At 39.2% G+C, this 13,759-nt stretch overlaps 2 protein-coding genes across 2 annotated transcripts in view; both read right to left on the bottom strand.

The window, feature by feature from the left end:
* LOC135686996 (laminin subunit alpha-1) overlaps positions 1 to 1,386 on the bottom strand; it is a 60,447-nt gene extending 59,061 nt beyond the window's left edge. Inside the window, exon 1 of the mRNA XM_089114311.1 lies at positions 1,128 to 1,386. Within this exon, the coding sequence (XP_088970437.1) occupies positions 1,128 to 1,371 (244 nt within the window). The 5' untranslated portion in view covers positions 1,372 to 1,386. The remainder of the gene's footprint in view (positions 1 to 1,127) is intronic.
* Positions 1,387 to 4,312: 2,926 nt separating this feature from the next.
* LOC135687687 (transcription factor HES-4-B) lies at positions 4,313 to 9,138 on the bottom strand. Its single transcript, XM_065204320.2, has 4 exons — positions 8,894 to 9,138; positions 7,160 to 7,255; positions 5,761 to 5,848; positions 4,313 to 5,019 (listed from the first exon to the last, which is right to left on the bottom strand). Exons 1-4 carry the CDS (start codon positions 8,942 to 8,944, stop codon positions 4,529 to 4,531), a joined length of 726 nt encoding a protein of 241 aa, XP_065060392.2. The 5' UTR covers positions 8,945 to 9,138; the 3' UTR covers positions 4,313 to 4,528.
* Between the last annotated feature and the right edge of the window lie 4,621 nt (positions 9,139 to 13,759).

The following is a 13,759-nucleotide window of genomic DNA, read 5'->3' as shown; positions in this document are numbered from 1 at the left end:
AAATTACCACTGGAGTCCAAGAGAGAAAACAAACTCCTTCTGTCTACACAATGGTGGTATTTTCATTTGTATGTAGATTGATTCCAAAACTGCTAGATGGAAAGACGACCAGGTTCTGCCCATTAACCGAACATGTTGTCATTATAGAGTTTTGCACAATCTGGGTTGTCTAAATAATGTTAACCGATGGCAGAATCACTTGTTTTAACAGTGTTTCTAGACCTACAAGATCGAGGAGGCTGTTCTCTTAGAGGGGCAATTTTTTTATGTTAGAAGGAACATGTTGTTTTATCCTATCTCCAATCACGATTGGGGGATACATTAGTTAGTTTTTGTTGTTTACTGAAATGTCCACACTTTGGTTTGATCTTTTTTTAAAGGAAAAATTTGAAAATTGGGTTATTTTGTTTATTTATAATAGCTGGCTACTTGGAAAGTTTGACATTTGATTAACCCCAGTGCAATTAAATTTCATCCATGCTATTTACAACAATTGATGACTTTTAGATCACTAATTATACTTATATGTGCATTATTGTTTCAACTTTGCATACTATCTGTGCTATTTTTAATCATACTTGAAAATCTTCTGGGCACTTTTCATACTTTAATGGGTTCAATATGCGATGTTGCCAAGCTCGGTATTATTCCCAGTTCCCACAGAAAATAGATTTTATTTTAAGGCGTGTATCGTCAGCAAATAGATAGGCAAAAAAACCTAAGACGAACGGTGCCTAAATCATTAACGAAGAAAGAAGCAAAGAATGGGTCTAGCCCTTATGGAACCTCATATTTATACATATCTGCAGTGCAAATACCACCATTTTGAAACAAATTTAAAATCCATTGAAGAAGAAACCCAAAGAAGGACCCTAAATCTGTAAGATGCGTTAAAAAACCCAAGTGCAGAAACAGTTCTTTCAAGATTCACGTTTCTCCCCGCAAACAAAGTTGCAAACAATTCTACACATATTTTAAGAACCAGAAAAAAGATTTAGATGTAGTTGAAAGTCTTGCATTACTTTTGCACTGTTTATTCAGCAAAGCAATCTGATCTTGGACCTTAGAGTGATAGAAATGGCCTACACAGGCCTAAGTAAACAAGCCATCAAATCGTTGGTACAAACCTTGCCATGTCTTGTAATAAATTTCTGGCGGGCTGCCACATGTGAAATTTGCTTCTATAGGCCTTTTCAAAGCTAGATTTTCAGCTGATGACCCTAGGAACAAGCTGAAAGCCACAAGAACTGAGATGATTTTCATGAAAGTTCCCATGATGTCTGCCATCTTGCGGGACCGTTGCTGATCTTTGACTCGCTTCGGTTCGGCATTGTTTGACAATTGGACGCCATAGAAACCAGACAATGGCATCTTTGTGTATGGCGATTTCCTTCGAGTTTCAAAATTTTTTGAATCTTGCAGAGTAAATAGAGGAATCTGCTAGTGCAACTGCTAGCAAGGTAAACTGTTTTGTGACTAAAGGTCTTTGGCAGTCGTAAAATACAGACTGTTCAAGATACATGTTTTTGTTGAAAAATTGTTTCGAAGGTTCGAAAAATGACGAACAAAAAGGTAGTGAGGGGGGACATGAGAGGACGAGCGCCCTGATGGCAAAAATAACGGGGTGTCCCCTATTTTCCCTCTCTCTCTCTTCGCCTTTGTCCCCCCCCCCCATCTTACCAACCTGGCTATGCTACTGCTAGTAAATATGCTTGGATTTCTTTAAGATAATTCTTCACTCTCTTGATTGAACAGTTAGCTTTAACAACAAATACAACAAGATAGGGGGTGTGGGGCAGTGTTCATCCTTCAAGTTTGCTCAGAATTATCCTGACTGTTCTTTATCAGAAAGTCGTAGATACACACTTTAAAGGTACATATAATTAACGGTTTGTCCTTGGAACAACACATTTAAAAGAGCTGTAGATTGGGACCAGAATGCTATGGTTCGCAAGTTTGAGCATATATGGGGGTTGAATAATTCGATAACCGACTGATTAAAATTAATCATGAACATTTTTTGGAAACTAAATTCCAAAAAGACCATCACTCGCTGTCGATAAATAGAGTCATGAAGATATCACAGTCTCACGGCCACTAGCTGGAGGAAGGTTTTAGGAACAAAAATAAATTGAGGAAGGTGACCAAAAATTTGATACTTTGAGGAAGGTGAAGAACTCGTACTGCCTTTTGGTTTTCAAAATACAATCAGACAAAAAATTAGAAATCAAATAACATTTATAAGCCGTCTGTCTTTTAGATATTAATGTATTTGCAGAACTGCTTTGCACTGAAAAATTTAGGCATTCATATTTTATGATTTAGATACATCATGATTTATATGTATTTAGATTATAACATATTTTTTATTAATTGATATACACTCCCATTCGCCACATAAAAACAATCAATTCGCGCAACAATAGTTTTCGATAATTCTTGCGCCATTTTCCCTCCTTCGAGGTGGTGCAATACTTTTGTGAGGGGAGTGTATGCATGTAGCTTTATACTGTCTCCAAAAAAATCTAGATTTGAAAACAACAAGCTTCAATTTTGTGAAAATGTTTTGGAAAAACAGAGTTGTAAACATAGGGGATCGAGACTAGTTGAGTACCCTAAAAATTTCCCACCACGTCTATTTTAAACCCATTAAAAATATGGAAAGTTTTATGGGAAAGTTGACAACCTTTCTGGACTCCGAAAGTGACAAACAAACTTAGCTTAAAATCTATCCAGGGCTAAAGCCAGAGGGGACACCTTGAGTGCAGATGTCCCCTTTTTAGATTCAAAAGCCAGGTATCTATAAAGTAGCAAACTCTAATGCTATGTTGCGAACAGAGTGTGACCCCAAACATTAATAAAGTCGAAAGACTTGTGCGGTTGAGGGATTCTTCTATACATTCTTTTTATTTATAAGAATGCACTTAATAAGCAAACGCAACCTGTTTCTGGAACAAATTAATAATATCAACAGCAAAACAGGACAGATTCTTTGGAGCTGTCTAGTTTCCATACTGCTCGACCTGATAACGTAATTAGTTTACCCTAACCCTAGACCTAAGCCTTACCCTTTACTTGAAATAATTAATCATGCTAATTTATGACTATTAATTATGCTTATTTATGACTATCAGGTCGAGCAGTATGGAAACTAGACAATTCCAAATTCTTAAGCCTGATCCTGACGATTTTTTTCGTGCGAAGCGAATTTTTCGCCGCGAATGCGCAAAAATATGCGCAGAAGTAGAGATTAGAAAATTCACTGCGAATTCGAAGCGAAAAAGCAGAAACCATTCCTACTTTTTCGCCTTGTAAAATGAACCAATCAGAACAGCATTTGAAGACACCTGACTTCTGCTTTGGTTTCAGATAGCCTACGTCTTTCCGTATTCTTTTTTTCAAACACTCTCGCCTATAAAACGTCAATGAAATAGGTTGGTAATTATTCATTTCCTGTTCCTCGTACACAATCCATGAAAGTGGATTCATATCAGATTATTATTCAAACATTTGAATTTCAAATTGACGAAAACTGGCTTGAAAGTTTCATCGTTCTACCAATATGTCGGAAATAAAAAATTAGGCAAGAATTTCTTCAATTTGCTGAATTGCTGGCTGCTAATTGGCCTGCTCAACAGCAACAGTTTTAAGCAGATGCACTAACAGGATCTCGCATTCTCTTGCAAGCTTCGATAGCGACTTTTGGAAGTATATGAAGAAGTTATACTGGTCTTATAAATGTAGACGTAAACCTCTATTACCGAAAGATGGAATTCCCTCTTCTGAAGACGTCCTGAATAAATTTTTCTAATCCAGTATCGCATTTTGCTGTTTTGCTTGCATTTTTTGATAAATTTAAAATTTTAAACTTGCTGATAAGAGCACTCTGATAAGAGGCTAGTGCAAGGACCGCGGATCATGTTACAGATGGAGGGGCAAAAACGTTATTTTAAGGGGAGGGAGGGGGGCTAAACATACTAAAACCCAGTAAACATACTTGAGCCTCAATTATCCGAATTATCGAGCCTCGACCCAAATTATCCAATTCCTTGCTTTAGCTTGGCACATTACCTTTAACAAAAGGTTAGCATAATGACGTAAGACAGATAGCCTCTCTACCCCTGTTACAGTTAAAAGGGGGCTAAAGCACTTGGGGGGGAAATGGTAAAAACCAAAAGCAAGGCGGACTTTATTGGTGTTACACAGGGACCCCTCTTCGACGGTAGCTTTCCTCACAGTAGCTTTGGGTAAGAAAGTTTTTTTTTCAAGGTGGTCTTGAAGTGAAGGAGTTAAATAACAAAGAGAACGCAAATTTCCAGTCTAGTCCGCATCCATTACAAAAATACAAAACGGAGCAATCGAGTATTACCTTCGAAGCTATTTCTATACACTCAAAAAATATATATTTATAATATTCACATCCTTGAATCTACATTAAGGTGACAAAATAATTTACTATTTACAATATTACAAAGATGCAATCCAATTTTACACAACAGAACAAAACAGGTCCTGTTCAGCCACTGGCCTACCACGGCCGCCAAACTTTAGGTTTTACTGTGAAACTCGACGTCACAGCGACTGTCAGGTCACGTGGATTCGAAGACATTTTTGGAGCAATTTGTGTATGGTGTCCAGAGTGTGGCGTCTGTACTGGCACTGGCTTTAGTACAAACGTAGTTTTTTCGTTTGGGCTACGAGGTACTAGCGAAAATAACGGACTAAATGCGGACGGGCTGTTTGCTTCTCGCGAGCCAGACGAGGTCGGGCTTGGTATGATTTGGTTTGGGGACTGACATGGCGAGAGAGGGCTCGTTGCTGTAATTGACTGGCTTGATCTCGACTGGCCGCTGTAGAAAGTCTGGTTTTGCGTGCTCTCCGCCAGTTTGCAACTCGTCGCGAGGTATGATAGCAATTTTGCCTTCGTCACCCTGTCTACATCATCCAACGTCATGATGTAATGGATAATTTCGCTTGCACATTCGTTGAAGCCTGCTCGAAAGCTTACGGCGCTATCCTCTGAAATGGAAAATTACTTTATTAGTAAGACATATCAAGAATAAGGCCGTATGCTCTTGTGAGGGAACAATTCCTTTTGCTCCTATTTTTAAACAATGTTGCCTACAACTTTCATACGTAAAATGAAAAGGAAACTGGGCCTTAGCAAGCTGGATCAATGATGTAATCTTTGATACTAGTACCCAGGCCTTAACACTGGAAGATTCCAAAAGACAGCCTACAAAAAGAGAGGGAAGGGGATAAAAGGCATATCCTAGATACCAAGATAGAGGAAGGATATATCTGGGCAACTCAGTCAAAAAAATAACTCACTAACTTAAGTAAATAATTTGCTTGCGGTGCATAACTTGAAAATGGTTTTGAAAAAGCAAACATTTCACAACATACAACTAAAAGTGCTTTTTCGTTTGACACTCCTCGATGTATAACACGTCAGAATAGGGGTCCGAGAGTGTTCTCTTCGGACCATCGTGTTCGTTCGGATAAAAAAAGCTTTTAGTAGCCATTTTTAATGTAGTAAGTAAAAAGTGTTTTCAGTTATCTTAGACACGACAATTAGAGGTTTTTGGTTCCATTTAAAGGTGTTGAGCCATGATGAAATGGCAGTGTATACCCATACATGCTATATCGTGTTTCTAGCGCTGTGATGCTATTGATCGACCTGTGACTGGTCTGGTCACGTTACTCGGAAGGTCGTGCATTAAATAGAGGCAATGGAAGGAAAAAGAGAAAACATATTACCGTTGGCTTTTCTCATTTTGCAGGCTTTTAAATACTGGACTGTCATGTCGAGTACATCTGCTTTCTCCATCTTGTTAAATCTTGAAATCTGAAGGAACCAAACAATGTAATCATCAAACAAGATGTAATAATAAATCAACATTTTTTCAAAGACGCTCTAGAGGTATTCTTCTGAAAATTATGACATTACAAGAAATCAGAGTCCGGGGGCAGCACTCAAAACTTGCTGTGTACAAGGATTGTGGCTTAGGGGTAAGTGGCTCTCTCCAATCGTCTAGTACCACAAATTAATGGATAAAAAATGAAACGGCGTTAAGCCCCCATACAAAATAGAAGTCGAGTGCCCATGGTGCTGTTGCTGTTCATTCACAAAAGTCTGGGATTCGACGCAAGGGTATGACTACTTGCTACCCCTCTACCCGGAATTGTTGACTTGCATAAGCTCATTTATATAACAGGTCTCTTTACTCTAATGCCAGTGGCAGTAGCGCGAGCGTAGACGACAACAGAACATGCCTTTCCTCCCAACGCCTCTCCGCTCCTCCACAGAGACATCCACCCTTCGTTGCCACATGTGCCAAGAAAAAATTATTTATGGAATGAAACTTGGACAAATCTATGGGCATTGCCGCTAGACGATCATTTTTTTTCTTTCAAGCGACAAAATTGCTTTTAAATGAATTTCCTTCATTTTCCAGCAAACAAAACATATCCAAATCAACTCATTCATTCCCAAAAAAGCAATAAATTAGGTTTGTTGTCTTTAAAATAAAAGAAGCTCCTATCTATGAGGAAATTGCAAACATCTGAACTTTTTATGGGCCTAAATGGTGTGCCATGTGCACGGAAATGTTTTTCAATCAGACCCATCAAGAACATCAGAAAACAAAAAAAAGGAAATTTCCTAATAATTAAACATAATTAGAATTTGCAAATGATAACTTTCCTTCCAATTAAAAAATGCGATATAATCAAATTCTCCCAATTACTACCGTAATATCCGATATAAGAAAGAAAGTTCGGTGGACTTTTATGAAGATTTTATCAAAAGTTTTGTTTCAAAGGAATTCGTGATAAGTGGTAGAAAAAAAGGGGATTGGCCCCCTAAGAAGGCATTGGAGCCCGCCAATCATACAGGTGTGAGAAAGAAAATTGGGCTTTCCCTACGCTTTTTCTATTTGGAATGCAATTCATATTCACTCCAAACAAAGAAAATTTTCTTTTATCTGTGAATCGATACAGCGAAGTGACTTTGGACGGCACAGTCTCCATCCCCCCCTGCCTCTATGCACTACTCTAAGTGGGAGACTCTCCGGCCCCATTAAAATAAACCCACTGGGCAAACCCTGGTAAAATAACAGCGTTAATATGGGGTTTTCAGCCAAAAACAGAAACTTACATCTTTGTTTAACGACGTCAACACCAAGTTCTTCAATTCGGCCAGGCAGTCGTTGATACGTGCTCGTCTTTTTCGTTCCAGAAGAGGCTTGTTGGCCTAAAATAGAATAATTTTTCTAATATTGATTTTCTAGAAGCACCTTTGAGGAAACTGGCAGTTTTTTAACTAATTTATACGATCTAATCTATCGGAACGATCCAGAAAGGGGGAGCAGCCCAGGGGAATAATGGCATGGCAAGGAGCTATAGTGGGGTCATGCCCCCTGTTCTAGATTTTCTTACTTGGTTGAACTATTCTTTGCCCCTTTCACGCCTAAACTAAACAAATAAACACTATTTTCATAACGTTGAAAATTTCAGAAGACTTTCTCCCACCTAGCTTTGGCCGTGCTAAAATAAAACACGGTGCCCGTTACTAGGGGGCATCACCCCGACTGTCGATCAGGCCGAGACATGCCCAACAACCACCGATCGCCGAGGACAGATGCTCAACTTCAAAATATCTTTCTTTGGGATTTGACGACGACTCCTCAGGCTTGTCTAGGTCCGTAGACACTGGGGGCAGGGGGGCAATGCCAGGCCCAATTATTTGCGAGAATCGTGTTTGAAGATCTTATAAGCGCAGCTTAATCTGACAGTAATTCGTAAGCCAGGTATAGAAAAAGCTATATTTCTATCCATGCCCCCTCCCCCCCAATCCAGTTAAGCTGTCTACGGGCCTGGGCTGGCCAGAATTAGAGTTTGGCTTCTGTGACTCACTGTGTGGTTGACAAAAGTGAAAGGGAGAAAACCCATGAGAAAAAACTGAAGCATTGATCACTAATGCAACTAGATACTGACAAGGACTTCTTTGTCCGAACAACATCCCACAAAAGATTATGAGTGATGAAAGAATTGAAAAAATGCACAAATCTTTGCGGTACAATAAGATTTTCTTTAAAGAGATACGAGCAATTTCAATTATTTTCGTGCGTGATAATTTTGCTTGCGGGAGAAGTCAATATTTGGGGAGTCAGCCAGCAACCCAACCAAGAAACGAAAGTGGAATAAATATTTAACATTGTATATCAAAATATAATGTGAATTATGCTGTGTAAAATTGAGAGTGAGTCAAACTTAATAATTTGATACAAAAATAAAACAATTTAAACTATCCATGCAAAGCACTTGGTAAAGTTTTAACATTATATATCTAGGATAATTGAAATTAAGTTAAGGCAAATAAATTAGACGAAATTAGTTGCATATTTGTAGTTCAAAGAGGATTATTAACTTGATAGCAAGTATTTTATCTTCTTGATGATTCATTAATGGAGATGCGCTACAATCCCGGACAAAAATAGTCGAGACTTTTCAAGGAAAGTTGTTATTTTCTGTTTCCTTTAAAAATAACTCCCCCCTCCCTCAATTCAATGTTGAATGCATGATTTTGAAAGAGAAATGATAGAACTACAAATCCAACATTGATTCGGGGGGAAATGGGGATTCGGAATAACAGGGGCGACGTAAAGTAGAAAATTGCAAAAATTGCATTTTGTCTCAACAATTTTGTTCGGGATTGTAGATAGAAAACCAAAGTATAAAACCAAATATTTTATTGAGAAAGTATATTCTTTTAAAATATCTCTTGATTTGCAGCGTGAAGCAGAAATACCCCACACTTAGCCCTTTTGATTTCTAGGTTAGAGGCAATTTCTTGCAATAATCGAAAGTGGAAAAATTTCGTCCAACTTACCTTTCGTTTCTCTCTCAGAGGATGCTTCTCCACGAGTGAATTCATCGTCATAGTGTAAGGAAATAAATTCGAAGTTAAATTGAAAACATATAAAATCCCTTGCTCTCTGTCTCTCCAAAGATGCTCCTAACTAGGGCGAGATCGAAAGTAGAACACTTAAATACAGCCTCGATTAAAACCCGGTGTTTGCTCTCAGCTCATAGGGCAGCTCTGTATAACAAGCCCGATCATATCTGAAAAGCTTTGGCGCGTGCCAAAAGCCCGAGCCACGATTTCTATTGGCCAGAACCAGCGTGGGAAAATTCTCCAAGGCTTGTTAATAGCCATCCCAACACACGAAGAACCGTGGGAGCGGACGAATTTGATTGGTCGATGTGCAAAATGGCGCGTGCTGCCATGTTGGCCATTTTCATCACAATAGAGCGGTCGTGGGAAAGCCCGCCTCTGATTGGTTAATCGATGTGTAAAGGATTTGTTCGATGACAGACGCCTTGGGATGGCTTACTGTTATCTTAACGAGAACCAAGACAATGAAATAATCAAGCCTGTTTTCATGTTAACCAAAAAACGATTTTCTAAAGAATGTCTGTTCGCGCAAGGTGAGCAATGCGATTCAAAAGTTGTTCGAGACACAATCGCGTGACGACAAATGAATCATACCGAAGATGTTTGTTGGGAATAAGAAACCGCACTGTTCGAATGGGTGCGAACTAACGTAGAAGTTAATTTGTACCATGGGGCATTTTGTAGGCAAATGGGGAATCTGTGCCAGAAAACTTGGCTGGTTATGCATATTCGAGGGGCAAATCCCATCATTTCACCGATAAATCCATAGAAATACTTTTGTTTTGGGAGAATTGTCCTGTATGTGAAATCACATCAAACAACTGCGCTTGCCTGAAACTCGAATGCAAGATAGAGAAAGAGGTCCTCCTTTATTAAGTGCAAGAAACAAAGTTTAAATCTTCATGGGACGGGAATGATCCTATGGCCCTCTCAACTTCGATGGGGATGGTCCGCAAACAAAAGAAAATAATACGAAAATGGCTTTGAAAAAAGCAAACCTTTTACGACATACTAAAAGCTTTTTCGTCTGACACTCCACAAATACGTCAGAATAAGGTTCCGAAACAACACGATGGAAAATATATACCCAGTTGTGGATCGAAATAGGCCAATTGTGGATCGAATGCACTTTATAAACACCGGGGACTTAGATCGAAATTCCTCAAAGTTCCATCCTGAAAGCATGGGTGGAGCCAAGATAACGACTAGTAGCAAAAGATGTTGCAGGTAGATTCTGGGGGTTAAAACACTATTTATTTATGAATGAAGATACTGATTTTATACCTCAATGTTAATGGCATGGAAGGTAAATGTATTTCGGGAATCGGTGGGCGGGGGGAGGGGGGGGGGGTCGAGCACCCGGCTTCCACTATCCCAACTTTTTCAAAGTTCTAAAGAGTTTATCAGACATCGTTGTTAAACTGTAGTATTTTGTACTGTTTCATTCCTCGATCTGAAACCTTTTTCCGTATCACAAGGTTGAGGTTAGTTAGTAGCAACTGTGCTCCCTTAATTTTTTCTTACGTAAGAGGGACTTTACTCTCGTGACAAATAAGTGTTTGTTGAATGTCCAAGGGCGTGCATGTTATTGTTCTTTCAGACGTATTCAAAGCTATTAAAGCTTATTTACTATTGTGTGTCCCAACCAGGCATTTTTCTGCAACAAATCGGCGGGTGATGGGTCTGTTTGCGTTTATGTCTGGTTTTTCGTTTATATTTGTCATGGCATAAGAATTTTGTGTTTACAAAAACTGTTGAAAAAATTTAAGACCTTGCGAGGTTGATATTGACATTCTCTGATCCCAATTTGTCAATCACTTGTATCTCGTTTCCAGGACATGTCTGACAGCTCGCGTGTTGTCAAGTAGGTCAAACCAGGTTGAAATTGTCTGTCGTGTTTCTTGGTTCAATTATTAGCTTATGGGAAATCCATTTGAATTTTGAGCAAACAAAAGTATGGTTGCTTGTGTATTACATAAAAGGCCAACAATAAAAGGCCAAAATGTTGATTGATGCATTGATAGTAATCCATCATTAGGGGACATAAGGGTGTTGGTTGCAGGCCCAGGCCACTGGGGTGGAAAGGAGGCACGTAGAGACTTTTGTGTATATTTATGCAAATCTGTTAAAATTTAGGCCAGCTGAAAGAGCTGTCTCGAGGGCCCCGATCTGAAAGGGGGCGGATTCTGAGAGTCATTGTAACAAGGTTTTAATGAGTTCGAGGTAAAAACTCGAAAAGTTTTTTTCTGCCTTGGAGATGCTTTGACAGATGCAACAAAGGGACTCTGGATCAGGGTAAAAAGTGGGGGGAGTAGGAAGTACAAAAGACATTGTTCCTTAGTTGTTTTCTTGGGGCGCCTAAGTTGCTTCTTCGCGTCTCCAGAAGCCCTGAAAGGGAACTTATGATTAATCGCCTCACGGAACGAGCTTACATACAGTTAATCGCCTTGCTCTAGGCATTTTCAATGTGCAGCGAACCCCCATCAAACTCCCTTTACAAAAAAATGTCCAGTCAGGGATATGCTCCACAATCTCTGACTTCGCATCAAAATTTCTTGATGAGAATAGAGTTGACGTTCGCTTTTTACGTTAACAGGTGCTCTTAACTTCGACCTATTTTGAGGTTCGTGTTCTTAAAAAAATCTTATGGTATTTCTTATTAATACATAATACGATTATCATGGTATTTCTTACAAATGATCCTTAATCAAAGTTCATTTCGTACTCATTATTACTGACTTAAGATTAATTATGGAATTAAATCTTCCTTCAAGAACTGAATAGGTAAAGTAACTGGTTCATATAATTTTTGCCTCAGACTCCCAATAATAGCGTAATTACACGTGCCTTTCCAAAATGATTTGAATGTGATGTCATAGTGAGTGTGGCTGATTGTATTACTGTTATACGTACAATGTGAAATGACTCAGTTAAGGCTTTGTCACTCCATTAACTTGCAAAGAAAGTGTGCAAAGAGAGACGTTTTTTCATTGTAGGTAATCGCAGATTTAAATTTAGATTTTGAAATCAAAAGGCACGAGACATGCCAGAAGGACTCAAGGAATGTATGATTTGAGTATATTTGAACACACCTATATTTTAAGACAAATGTTATTGAAAAACCGACGATTGTGAAAGCCTTTTTAGAAAGCATTGTTACAAGCTAAACACAGAGCCGATTGAGAGAAGATCCGACACAAACATGCATTTTGACCACGTCGCTGATGATCTCTGGACCAACCTCAAGGCGACGATCCACTCTGAAAGTAAAACATACCATAAAATAATGTTTACACTAGCAAATGCTCTTTAAATTAAACTAATCGACTTGTGATGCATTAGTTTATACTGTCCAAGCTGTGGTTCTTTAGACTGTCTCGGACTGTCTGTGTTGAAGGCAGCTGCCTAGGCCTAGCCAAGCTTATCGTAGACAAAAGCGCATAGTGTCCCATTGATTGTTCCATCATATACAGTTTTGGTAAAGACTTGAAGGAAACTGGGGGAGAATGATATCGAACATGAGCTTTTATGGACGACTTACTATTTAGGAGAAGAGCAAATGATTACTAAAGCACAGTGGCCGAAATTTAGGATTTCATTTGGGGGGAGAGGGCTCAGGCCTACGATTTTCCGACAATATAACAATATTTTTGGGCCTTAAGAAATCAATAACTTTTGTTTGGTAGAATCCGAGGCCCCTGGGGTAAAAGGGAACAAGCGTATCAACTGTGAGCGAAGCGAGCAGAAAATTTGGCAACTACGCCCCTTAGATTAGCTTAAAATACATTTCAGAACGATTTCTTGCAGCACTTTTGAGCCATTAAACGGTTGTCAATTATCCGACAAAAGCCCGAATTTTCCGACGAGGTCGTTGATTTGGGGGGCTCGAGCCCCCCCCATACCCGCTTAATTTCCGCCACTGCTAAAGCAAACGACATATTTTCTCACCTTCAGCTTAAGATTCTGAAAAAGCTAATAGCGAACAGTGGGTCGCACCCCGGACCACTCCCTGCCTTTACGTTTCTCCTAGGGTGCGAGCATGTCACAGCAGTCTATGGCCCGGCCCGAGTCCCTGGCATGACGAAACTTGGACACTGCTCGATAAGTATAGCTTCTCAGTGACCTAAGAACTAACTTCAGAAGCATGGTAGGAGGGAGCAAATGCCAATACAAAATTATAACCTGTACGAAAAAAATTGCTACCAAAAACATTTTACCAAGCCTAATTATAACTAATGGGCGGATGTTTTAGAATCTTTAGAAATGTTCAGCGTGCAGGGAGCAGACATTGGCCTGTTATGCTTTTTAAGTATGGGGGCTGTTTTCTAAAAATGGGAGAGGTTTTTTCTTGAAGCCATAAATCAAAGTGACAGGGAAAACAAGGAGTAGTTGGCCATTTTTCCTTCAAGGTGGCTCAAACCCTGAATGCTGCATGAATATAAAGCCATTTGGATTATAAGATGAATGATGCAGAAATCCACGCGCCAAGATCCGTGAACCGACGAGGCACTAATTAATGTTTTCTTTTTATCTGCTGCAAAGGACCAGACCAAAGGCACACGCCGATTAATCTGGTAGACGTCGACCTCATCCAATACAAGGGCCGTTGCTCAAGTGCCTCCAAAAATGATAAAAAGTCTTATTTCTAATTAATCAATGACCCCGCAATATTTTCTTTTGCTTTAAGGTACTGCAGGCAGAGTTTCACAGGCAGAGTTTCACAGGCAGAGTCTGTTCATCATACCTAAGGCCAACAAAACAAAACTTTATAACTTTCCTCAGCAAAACAATGATAGCAAG

This window comes from Rhopilema esculentum, chromosome 20 (assembly GCF_057945365.1).
Source record: "Rhopilema esculentum isolate cy_ngs chromosome 20, ASM5794536v1, whole genome shotgun sequence".
Classification (NCBI taxonomy): domain Eukaryota; kingdom Metazoa; phylum Cnidaria; class Scyphozoa; order Rhizostomeae; family Rhizostomatidae; genus Rhopilema; species Rhopilema esculentum.
Note: the sequence above shows the minus strand (reverse complement) of the source record. Positions and strands in the feature narration are given on the sequence as shown.